General features: G+C 37.9%; 1 protein-coding gene across 1 annotated transcript in view; it reads right to left on the bottom strand.

Annotated features, from left to right (window-relative positions):
- ORC3 (origin recognition complex subunit 3) overlaps positions 1 to 12,990 on the bottom strand; it is a 61,803-nt gene that overhangs the window by 15,208 nt on the left and 33,605 nt on the right. Inside the window, exons 12-13 of the mRNA XM_080805767.1 lie at positions 10,125 to 10,241; positions 9,177 to 9,256 (exon numbers count right to left, since the gene is read on the bottom strand). Of these exons, the coding sequence (XP_080661893.1) occupies positions 9,177 to 9,256; positions 10,125 to 10,241 (197 nt within the window). The remainder of the gene's footprint in view (positions 1 to 9,176; positions 9,257 to 10,124; positions 10,242 to 12,990) is intronic.

The following is a 12,990-nucleotide window of genomic DNA, read 5'->3' on the forward strand; positions in this document are numbered from 1 at the left end:
ACATGTAACTGCCACAACAAAAACCAACCAAATTCCACAAAAATCCAAAATTGTGTAACATCAAATACAGTATGACTTAATACCTGTTGGTGCCTGGAAAAAAATCTGAAAAGTACAAATTGCAAATGGTAAATGAGGGCCTTCAAAGTTATGAAACACAAATGGCAGTATCTGAAAAGCACTGTTATGTTTTCGTTTAGATTATTATTAGAATGACTCCAACCAGCACTTTGGAGAAACCAAACTTAACTGAACAAAACTAACTAAAAACTAAAAAATGAAAATTTTATCCCCGAAAGCTTGTTAATATATACTAGCACCCCAAATACAAAATTAAGGATTGAGTCTAGCCACTAGATCAGCATTTTTCAAACTGAGTTTTCAAAATGGGTTTTAACAATTAGTAAGTCATAAAACCCTTCCATCTTTCCTTCCCTCCTCCCTTCAGTGAACACTTACTAGATGCCTACTACACACCAGGCACTGTTCTGGGCATTTGGGATTCATCTCATGAAGACCCCTGTCTTCATGAAACTCATATTCTAGCAAAGGGTTGAGGGGGAGGTGTAGGGGTAGGGCACAGACAACAAACAGTATCTATCTACCTCATATTACTATATATATATATATGCTAAAAATTGGTATTACATAAAAGTATTGAGCAGAATTAAGGGGGGGAAGTTGGGAGAGGAGTAGATGGGTTTCAATTTTAAAATGATTACTAGGCCTCACTGAGAAGATGACATTTGACCAAACACGTGAAGGAGGTGAGAGAGTCAGCCATATAAATACCTGGCAGAGAAAACAATGCCTGCAAAGGTCCTACACTGAGTGTATGTCTGCATGTTCAAGAACACGGCAGCCAAGGTGCCTGAAGTGGAAAGAGAGACGACCAAGCAGTAGGAAATGAAATAAGAGAGGCAGTGAAGGGCTAGATCATGTAGGGTCATTACAGTACAGACTGTGGCTTTTACTCTGAGTAAAACGGGGAGTTAATGGAGACTTTTGAGCTAAGGAGTGACATGTATTTTAGGACTGAGCTAACAGCTGTTTTGAGAAAAACCTGTAGGGGAACATGTATGGAAGCCAGGGAAACCAATTCTGCAATTTTCCAGGTAAAAGAACAGTGACTTGGATAGTGGTGGTACCAGTGAGGGAAGGTGGCAAGAGGAGGTTTGATTCTTGATACATTTTGAAGGCAGAACCCAAGATTTTGGTTTTCAACAATGAGAAGGATAAAAAGACCACTGAAAGATTTTAAGTTTAAAGGGAAGATCAGGCGTTCAGTTTCGAACGTGTTACCCCTGAAATGTATTTTGGGTATGTAAGTGGAGACTTTAAATGGGTACATGGAGTAACAGACTTGCAGTCATAAGAAAAGTGGGCTTTCGAGTAAGCCCTAGCACACTGTAATGTTAAGGTATCAGGGAGAAGAGAAACTACTAGAGAAGACTGAGAAGGAGCATGCAGCCAGGTAGGAGAAAAACGGAGTCTGGGTCCTGAAAGTCATTAAGGGAAGGGGTGATGAACTGTGTTAATGCTGATAACAGGTTAACACAAATGAAGGCGTAGAACTGACCATTAGATTTAGGAACATCAAGGTCACCAGTGACCTTAATCAAAGTAGTCTATTAATAGAGTGCAAAACCCAAATCAGTTAAAAAGAGAATGAGGAGAGAGGAACTAGAGACAGTGTGACAATGCTTTTGAATTCTGGCAGATCCCATTTAGCATTTAGCTTTAAAAGAAATAGAATAAAATTGAAAAAAAGTGTCAGAATTAAAAAGTGTGAAAGCCACCCCACTAAAGACAAAGGAAAAAGCGCATTAGGATAGGTCACATTAATGCTGAAAAAGAGCTATTTAACTTTAAGCAACCTGATTAAGTGGTTTTTTTTTTTATCACCATCAGGTAAATGATTCAAAAAAGGCTTGTGATAATGTGTTAAAAGCTTTATGGGTTGTCATAAGAAAAAAAAAAAGAGTTTCCTTAACTAAGAAAGGGAATCATTTAGCAATCATTAAAAACAATCATCCTTGAGGGCAATGAGTGTTCTGCTTCATCATGCAGAAAGCCAATAATTCCTGGTTAAGTACTGATTATATAAATGTCTGATTGAGAACAGGCAATAAGGAGAAACTGGCCAATCCATGGCTAATGCAAAAATCCTCTAAATAATGAGTTCTCAGGCTTTAAACAGGCATTTTCATTAATCAGCTTCAAAAATTCAAACCTGCAAATGTATCGATGAAGACTAGAAGGAAACAAAAAAGCTAACCAAGAAACCATACTCACAGAGATTATCTTCTTCAAAGACGACACAACACAGCATCTGATACGGTAACAAGTGAAACAGAAACCAAAAATATGCATAATTCCTCCCAAGCCCTGACATTTCATGTTAGATGCTACTTTCTTTGAGAAACTGCTTGACCTCCTCATTGAAGGTTCACTGTCCAGCCTGTTAGCTCCTTAGCACCTGAGACCTCACTCACCATGGCACTTCTTACTCTGTATTCTAACTGCCTACTTGGCCACCTTAATCTCTCACTTGACCAAAATTCAGTGTAGGTAACAACCAGGGTCATCTTTGTAATTAGATTAGTGGTTCCACATGGCAAGCATTTAAAAAAACCTTTTTTGAATGGATGAACAAGATAATGGCCATACACGGATAGTTTCATGACCTTAGGCCTTAGGGAACAATAGTTTCTCTACTGACGAACTGGTTCAGGTAGGGCAGCACTTAGAAGTTATAGTGCCCTTTGTGGGAACTATGCTCTTTCATGTATGTCAAAATGAATAAATTAAATTATATCATATGGTTAGAAACAACTTTAGTAAACTAAAATACATACATACCTTATGATGCACTACTTTTTAAGTTTTATGTATCGTATCTTATTTGTTTCTTTTTAAAAGAAAAAAGTTGTCAAATTAAGTGTGATTAGCTATTTCTGAGTTTTTAAAGTAACATTTCTTAGCTACCTGTTCATTTTCTAGCAGAAAATAGTACAACACCCCAAATGTTTGATAAAGAAAAACTTAAAATAAATTTTCAGATCTTTTTTGTCTATTAAAAAAGCCACTGCTCGCTACTAACAGTGGAGGACCTTGTTTCATTTCAGAACCAATCTGAGATCACTTCCCTCAAGCCATCTAGCTTCTCCACCAATAAAGCCTTTTCTTTTCCTTTGATGGTTTCATTTTTTCCCTCAATTTTGCATACTCTATTCTTATTCCCCTTTATTTTCTCGAACAGTGTTTCTCAAAGTGTGGTCCTTTGGACTGATTACATGTCCAAATGTGATGGAGTGCTTGTTCAATGCAGATTCCTTCTGCTCCACAGCCAGGTTCTCAAGGGATTCAGAATCTCTGGGGAGAGGGCAAAGGAATACACGTTTTCTACACTTCCGCTGATTCTTATGCACACTAAGGCCTGAAAATCAGTACTGTAAAAACCACGACTATCAACATCTTTTGCTACAAAATGAGCTTCAACAATTCAGCTGTCTGATTTTACCCCAAGTGTACACATGACCGTGGAGGACCTCATGTGACGCAAATTCAGGACTGGCAATCCTTGCTCTAAAAAAGAAATTACATTTTAACTGTACAGTCTCATATAACTGCTGCGTGGACAAATCTTGTCCTCAAAAGTTAAACTATGCTATTGAGGAAGCATCCCAAAGACTGTGGAGCTGTGCTATGTTTCTTGACTAGAGCTTCAAATGTCATCTAAAGCTGATCTGCAAAATCAGGAAACAGTGCATTATTTAGATTCCAAATCTCTAGTCTCTTTGAACTAAAGTGATCAAATGTTAATATTATTACTTGGGTTTTTAACTCAATGAAAGCTGAGCTGACCTGCTAATATATTACTGTTTAACTCAAAAGCCTAACTCGGAAATCAGAGTAATTTTTTTCAGCCTAAAGTAAATTCCTTCAGCTATCAATCAACTCCAGTTTACAAATCTGTTTCTATAGCAAACTTGTAAGGTTACACTTGGGATAAGCAGATTAGACACTGTGGCTCCTTTCATTTAGAGGTCTAAACTCTGTGCCAAGATGCCTCGTTAGCTTAGGACAGGGGTTTTTGTCCACAGATGCTTGCTTGACTGGTTCACTTTAGTATCTGTGGTGTGTTCTGAACATGGACTACTGGCCACAAACCCACAGAAATTACCTTTTATATACCTTTCAAATAATTGGAATAGGGCTGAAAAATGGACTTGACTTTGAAGATTCAGATTTAAATTCCAGCTCTGTCAATTGCAGAAAAGGCACTCAATGTTTCTGTCTCTGGTTTCCTTATTCGGAAGAAAATGAGATAATCTTTGATGAGTAATTCTCAATTATGGGGCGAGGGGCAGAATAAATTCCCTAAGATGGGCACACTTGTCATCACCCTCAAGCCAAGAATCACTGCCACAGCAACGCATGGTAATTGATGTGCGATCGTAGTTCTTCAGGTCCAGGTATTCCATTGTGTTCCTGTAAGTCAGGGACGCTGTGACTTTTGTCAACCCTTAAAATCTTATTACTGAAGCAAGGATTTTCGAATTTTAAAAGTCTGAAAAATTCTTGATCAAGTGTTTGATTTCTAGATGGCTGTTAAGAAATTTTCTCCAACAGAAAGGCAAATTCTTCCTCTTAAGATCTTTCACAGCTAACCACAAAAAGCCCAGGGTACTCACGTAGCTCACTGCTGTGTTAGCATCATTTTTACCACTTCCTGTTCGCAAATGGTGTTTTAAGTGAAATATATCCTTACATAATGATACATGGTCAGGTGAAAAATTAACCAACTCATATCCTGTATGGGTATGTGGTCTTCATGCTCCAAGAGTTGACTGAAAGAAGAAAGTCTATGGGAGACTTGTGGAACCAATGCACTCATGTCAAATTATGACCTATTATAAAGACATACCTGCATGCTTCCCGCATGCACACCAATGTCTGTTGCACACATTTTAAAAGTAACTGTGACATAAAATTCTGTAAGTCTTTTCCTACTAATGAATATGTAACATTTCCCCCATTATAAATACCTTGTAAATACATTTTAAAACTGAGATAATTAGGGGAGCCTGGGTAGCTCAGTTGGTTAAGCATCTGCCTTCAGCTCAGGTCATGATCCCAGGGTCCTGGAATTGAGCCCTGTGTAGGGCTCCCTGCTCAGCCGGGAGTCTGCTTCTCCCTCTCCCTCTGCTCTTCCCCTCTGCTTCTGAGCTCTCTATCTCTCTCAAATAAATCTTAAAAAACTAAAAATAAAAAAAATTGAGGCTAACATATTAATGTGTACAATATAAATGATTTGATATTTGTATATACTGTGGAATGATCACCATAAGTCCAGTTAACATCCATCATCACACAGTTATACAAACTTTTAAGATCTATTCTCTTAGCAACTTTCAAGTATGCACTACAGTAGTATTAATTACAATCATACTATACATTACATCCCCAGGGCTTCTTTATTCTACAACTGGAAGTCTGTACCCTTTGACCACCTTCACACATTTTGCCCACCCTGCATCTCTGACAAGTACTAATCTGTTCTCAGTATGGAGTTCAATGTTATGGCAGGACTTCCTTCTTTTTAAGGCTGAATAACATTTGTGTGTATGTGTGTATGTTTCTTTATCCATTCATCAACTGATGGACACTGGTATCATCCATCAGTGCTGTTATCTTTTTGAATTAGCATTTTCATTTCTTTCAGATAAATAACCAGAAGTGAAACTGCTAGGTCAAATGTAGTTCTATTTTTAATTTTTTGAGGAATCTCCACACCGTTTTCTATAATGACTGCACCAATTTACATCTCCACCAATTGGGCACAGGTATTTCTCACAATTTGTGAGATGTGGGGTGTTACATCCTAACAGGTGTGAGGTGTTATTTCACTCACTGTGGTTTTGATTTGCATTTCTCTGGTGATTAGCGATGCTAAAGCATCTTTTCATGTACCTGCTGGCCATGTGTACATCTTCTTCAGAAAAATGTCTGTTCAGATTAGATCCTCTTCCCATTTTCTAACCCACTGTTTTTTTCTATTGAGCAGGAATTCTTTATGTATTTTGCATATTAATCCCTTCTCAGATGTATGATTTGCTAACATTTTCTCCCATTTGATAGGCTGTCTTTTCATTTTGTTGATGGTTTCTCCTTCACTCTGTAGAAGCTTTTCAGTTTGATGTAGTCCCATTTGTTTATTTTTACTTTTGGTGTCAAAGCCCAAATATCATTGCCAAAACCAATGTCAAGGACTCCACTTATGTTTTCTTCTAGCTTTGTGGTTTCAAGTCTATGTCCAAGGCTTTAACCCATTTTTGAATTGATTTTTATGAATAATGTAAGAAAGTAATCCAGTTTCCCTAATACCATTTGTTGAAGAGATTGTCCTTGCCCCATTATATATTCTTGTCTCCTCTGTCATAAATTGTCCATACATGTGTGGATTCATGTCTGGGCTCTCCATTCTATTCATCTATGTGTCTTCTTTTAAGTCAATGCTTTTGACTACTACAGCTTTGTAATATAGTTTGAAATCAAGAAGCATAATGCCTCCCCACCTGTGTTCTCAAGATTGCTTTGGCTATTCTTTTGTGGTTCCACACAAATATCAGGAATTAATACTTTTTAATGGTCACAAAATATTTCCTCAAGTTAATCTATGGTTAAACATGTCAGTTTCCAGATAAAAAGGATTTTTCAAGAGAAATACTGTCTTTAAGGGACTTAACAAAAAAATCAAGTTGGAAATATTATTAGACTATGTTTCTAGAAATAGCACCTTAGTTTTTCTTCCCAAGTGACATTCAGTGATCATTTTCATCTTATTTTCTCTCATGACTTGAACTGTTTGAAGATAGGTGATGAGAATGTCTGGTTTCCTATATTCAGATGATTCTGACTTAGAATGCCTAAACTGACAAGTGTCCCTGATTCCTTGTCCACAACCAATCTGCACAAAAGGGAAAAGAAATCCAGTCTGGGTAGATTCCCAGATTCTTGTAGCGCCCAGACTCTAACCTGTCCTTGCTGCACCTGCCATATTTTATCCTTAGTGAATTTTTTATTCCTATGTTTCTGACCTCAGCTTAGCCAGATGACTGAAACTTCACTTTCTTTTTTTTTTTTAATAATTTTTTTATTTTAATAAACATATAATGTATTTTTATCCCCAGGGGTACAGGTCTGTGAATCGCTAGGTTTACATATTTCACAGCACTCATCATAGCCCATACCCTCCCCAATGTCCATTTCTCCCCACCACCCTCTCCCGTCCCCCCTCCCCCCGAAACTTCACTTTCTATTTGTTGCTTCTGCAACAAATAGAAGATCTGTACTTTAGATCTTAGCAAAGAACAATGGAAGGTACAATAGCTGTGAAGTCAGATCTGGAATAGAATTCTGGTTCCATCAACAGCTAAAAGATCTCCGGCAAATCATCTAAGCCCTATGAGCGCTTCAGTATCCTGAGTTGTAAAGTTTGGATAATAGTATGTGTACAAAGGTGTGCTTACATTATTAGACAGGAAAATGTACTGGAAGTTCCCAACACAGTGCCTGAAACACTGCAAGCCTTCATAAACAGTCGTTATGACTGTCACCATTACTGCTCATGTTTTCTTACTCTAGTTTGGAACTGGCCTTGGCATTCTTGATCCTTGAATTGTATCCCAAGATTACCAATGCCAGAAAGTACAGAAAGAAAAGAACAAGCCCCTCTCTGACAAAGGAATCTATGAATTTCAGAATGCTCAACTGAGACAGGAAGACAATCAATAATCACAAAGATTAAAGAGGAAACTCATCAAGAATCAACTGGGTATTGAGACAGGCATGTTGACTTGAATAAAAAGCAAACGAAGTCTCAGTTGACATATAGAAACACATAGAAATCTCTTACTGGCATTTTAAAAAACGAAATAAAACACAGCTTCTCAGTGGCAATCTAGTTTCCATGGGGAGTTATTTTTCCAGATAGCATAAAATTAGCTTCCTATCTTACGCTGCACCTGCTAGATCACTAACATTTGTATTATTAAGTCTCTGGACTTAAAGTGCTTTCAATGTGACTTTTCCTCCTACTGTGCCCATCTGTTCTTTTCTTGTGGGCCCAGAGGAAGCCAAGACTTAATAAATATTCAGTTCTCAGACTTTTCTTTAAATATTTTCATATAAGCATTTATATTCACTGAGGAAATTATAAGTCTGTGTGCAAAAACTTAACTCACATTTGATTTCCCTTTTCTCATTATCCAAGTGGACATTAAGACTAAAAAGTCACCATATATTTAAGAAATAAAGCCAAGAAAAACAAATGACTATTAACTTTAAAAAGCAAATTTGTCAGGGTGGTAAGCGATCTCTGCTATCTGATAATACCACCAAAATAGCTTACTATTCATATAATATTAGGTAAATAACTTATGATATCCAGTGTTCATGCAGACAGGGCCATCTCAGATAGGGGTGGGGGGGTGAAGGCATTAAGGCCAATGCCTCATTATTGCTCCTCATATAGTTCGGCAATGACTGCCTTCACAGGATGCATTTTACCAGCAATGCTGCTCCTCCACCCATCCTGGTCAGGGCCATGGTAAGCTCTATTTTCCCTGACATGATATCAAGCCAGTAAGATTAAAATTATCCATACCTGGGGCTCCTGGGCAGTGCAGCTGGTTAATCATCCGGCCCTTGTTTTTGGCTCAAGTCATGATCTTAGGGTCAGAGATTGAGCCCCACATTGGGCTCCACGCTCAGCTTGGAGTCTGCTTAAGACTCTCGCTTCCTCTGTCCCTTCCTCACCACCCTCCACCCACTCTCTCCCCCTCTCTAAAATAAATAAATCAATCTTTTTTAAAAATAAAAAAAAATAAAAGTATCCATACCTAACCTAAGCTCTCCTTAGGTAGTGTCAGTAGTTAACTAAACACTCCTTTTACTTTAAAAATCGCAAGTTCAAAAACAAGGTACAACCAGCAAAGAAATGGATGGTTGTTACATTAAAAACATCATAAACCACAGACATAAATTCAACATATATACAGATATTAGACACAACATGGCTACTTATGAAACCCCTTGCAGGCAGAATTCTGGAGGAGGCTGTTACTTATTGGCAGGCTTACAGCAGACAAAAAGAAAACAGACCCAACTACCTCAGCAGCTGCAAGGCTGACACATACTCCTCTGAATCCCATATGTTCTTTTCTAAACAAGTGCAGTACAGCTCTCTGATCTGTAAGTAAAAAGTACACTTGTAAGGAACCAAAAGTGATGTACTAAATTGTACACTACTCATTTGGCAAAATCATCAATGATCAAGACAAAAAATAAATCTTATTAGAAACAACCATTTTCTTTAGATGACTACAGACTGGGCATACATCACATAGTCAGGCTTTTTAAGAATAGTATTTACATAAAAGCAAAATGAGACTATATTGGGATTGGCTGGTATCACTGATCACACTGTGATAAGTAAGTAATAAACTTGGTATGTGATTATTAAAGAGAATGCTTGATGGCAGAAATCATCTTTAAACAAATCATTTCTATGTATTTATATTTGTTATCTAAGTGTCTGAGTGAAGGATGCAAAGATTTAAGAATATAGAATTATTCTAATAACTCCACTCTACAGATGGTTCACAGGTTTCTGGTATGACACAAAGGCCAGTGGAGCATAATTTTGAAAGCACAGAAGTGCTGCCTCCCTTTCAGTTTTTGGTGTAATGAAGGCTAACCATTAAGCATTCTCAAACAGATTCTTTCCTCTATTTCAATAAGGTGAGGGATCAGCTCTCTTGGTATACGTGACAAGGAAGCATGAAAGAAAAAAAGTTAAAATGCTTTAGGACAAATACAGTGCAGAGAGGCAACACCACTGGGATTCATGTGACTGTTTCTAGTTGCAGCCATCAGAACAAAAAATATTGTTTCAATTACCAGTAATGTGTACAGCTGGAATGGATTTAGACTGTGCACTCAGTGCATGATTTGGATCCATTTCAAATTCTGATGCCTGAACTGAATACTGCTGAAATCAAAGCAAGAAACTACTAATACTCTGACTACAGAGATTCCAAAGAGGAAGTTTTGGTTACCTGTCGACCCAATGGATACTTGGGAAGAGAAGAGGTGAACTGATGAAGACATCTCAAAACCAGGAAGTAATTTGAATGGTAAACATGTAAGTTTTCGAGTAATGATTGTGTTTCCTCCTTAAAAAAAAAAAAAAAATCACAGAATACATTATGAATACATAAGTCAGTAATTAAAAGAATAAAATCTACCTCATGAATATGTATAATTTCTGGAAAACTGACAAGAGAAGACTCAGAAGTACAAATTAACCTCCTCAATTTTGAGAATCAGTAATGCACACAAAATCCAGGATAAAGGCTGGGCATCTCTGACTTAGTACCAAGTCTGGTGGTATCTTACATACACCAAAATTAATACCGTGGTTTCCTTCTGTCTACTGCACTGCCATTGTAACTAGGTTTCCAGAAATATAAGTGTCCAAAAATGCTCCTTGCTAATGCCTGCCTGTGCCAGTCAGCTGCTGTGTGCCACAGCAAGGCAGGCCCACCATCCTCTACCTTGTTGACATCAGAAAGGTGAGGAGGTCACCAGGGAGCGCAATACCAATGTAATTAACAGTTCTGAAGCTCCACTTATGGTCTATGCTTTTCTGAAAGTACTGGAAGAACTGTGTTTCAAACGGAAGAAAGGAAGACTACAGAAGAAACACCACAGGTGCTTCTGATAAATCCCTGCCTTTTGTTGAGAATTCCAATACTGGCTTTATTCAGTCCACCATTAAGAAAAACAGGAAAATGAGAAATCCTGAAGCCATTAAGCTTTATAATTTATACTTCAACAAGTATAATATGAGAGTGTCTTAAGAAACAGATAGAATAACTAATCTCACAAATCAGTTTCAAAAGGGTTTTTTGGGGGCTGTGTAGAATGGAGTATTATGTTTTCTAGAACCTTCTGAAATAGTTTAGAAATGACTTTAAAACATTACCTCCTAGCAACATCCACGTATTTTTCAGACCTCAAATAATTCCATAACTGCTTCATCCTGTAACATTTTCTTAAGAGGATTATGATCTGTGTGGCCTTCACATTTTTTTTCTTCTCTAAGAAGTCAGTGAAGGACTTTTACTGCTGGGCTAGGTTTTTCTACCCCAGTAATATCTTGCAGATACCCATTATTTTTAGCAGTCAAGCATGCACAAAGTAACACCTAGATATCAACAAATTCAAGCAAACCTAACCTATATAAAGCAACAAATCTGATATATTTTCCTAAACTTGAATGCACTTAGAAATCAATTCCTTCACCGGCAAGCTAGGTTATTACCTGGACGCACAGGGCAAATGAAAGAAAAGCTCTTAGTACCAAAATATTTTTCCTCCCAGTATTTGAGTTAGTTGGCAATTTCAAAAATCTAGGTTTCCTATTCTAACAAAGAGCACTTTAACCACCATTGCGAAAGTACATTTTAATTCTAATTTTACAACAAGCTATAACATAGAGGGCGCATAAAGCCACTAATTGTTTGCCTTAATGTATGCCTAAAAAGTGTTTAAACAAAAAAAGTATTCTGGAGAGAAATGAACCTATGAATAATAATCGCTCCTCATGCTTCTCGCACTACCTATTACTTTTGCTTTGTGGAGTGACTGCACGCACAGATGATGGGTGATGCAGTAAAACTGAATTCACTTGGATGAGGAGAGAAAAGAAACACCTGACACTGTGCGGGCAATGCTGCACCCAGGAACTATGCCTTGGGTAAGGGGAAGATGAGGACTATGCACAGGCTCTTCTCCCAGATGGTCTCAGTCCCTGCATGCTTCTGTGTGATATCCCCGTGCCCATGGAATTCTAGCGCTTCAAACATGTTCTGTTCTGTTCACAGAGCACAGCAAACTATTTCACCGGATGCTCAACTGAGGAAATGGAGTTCTCGTTCCAACACTGGAAATAAAACTGTCTATGCCAGACTTCATTAGAGACAATCTGTTATATCCTACTAAGGGATTTTCAGGAGTTATTCTGACCATCTCACACTTTCATCTTATGCTCTGACTTTGGGACCTACTCCCTATATAAGTAAAGATTTCACTGTTTGTATCTGTGTTCTTACCAGCTGTAGCAGGAAACATCACAAATGATTTACTTTCTTCATGTACCCTGTTCTCTGAATTCTTTGTCTTACTGAGATACGTATCTGCAAATGCCTCTCTAGCACCTATCCAAGGCAACAATTCTTGATGCACTTTATGAATACTTCATAGGTTGTGACGCTGAGAAAATTCTCCACTCAATACATTACTGCAGCATCACACTATGCATATGTAAAAACAAAGCCTGCTGAAATAGTAATCCTCCTTTCCATTCATTTTCTCCTCTAGCATTATTGTTATAAACTGGCCATAGTTGCCACTGTTTCATTTCATAATTATATTTAGGATGATTCTTCTCAGAGATACACTTTGCCTAGTAATATTATTTCCCAAAGAGATACGCTTTCTTGTATTTTTGAAACACAAGACCTTGTGGTCTTTCCTTATCTCTGACAAAGAGATGTGAACCAAAAGGTATTTCTTTTATATCAAATAATCCAATACTCCTTGCTCCTCCACAAACATCCAGGCACGCTCCAACCTCAGGTACTTTACAATTGCGGTCTGGAATTCCCTTCCTCCAGATTCCTGCATGGCAAGCCCTGCAACGTCCTTTAGCCTATAAATTCACCTTCTCAGTAAGGTGAATTTAAAATGTCAATGTTGTAGGGGCACCTGGGTGGCTCAGTCTGTTAAGCATCTGCCTTCAGCTCAGGTCATAATCCCAGGGTCCTGGGATCTAACTCCAAGTTGGGCTCCCTGCTCAGTAGGGAGCCTGCTTCTCCTTCTGCTATTCCCCCCACTTGTGTGCTCTCTCTCTGTCAAATA

Source organism: Martes martes (genome assembly GCF_963455335.1).
Source record: "Martes martes genome assembly, chromosome: 6".
Classification (NCBI taxonomy): domain Eukaryota; kingdom Metazoa; phylum Chordata; class Mammalia; order Carnivora; family Mustelidae; genus Martes; species Martes martes.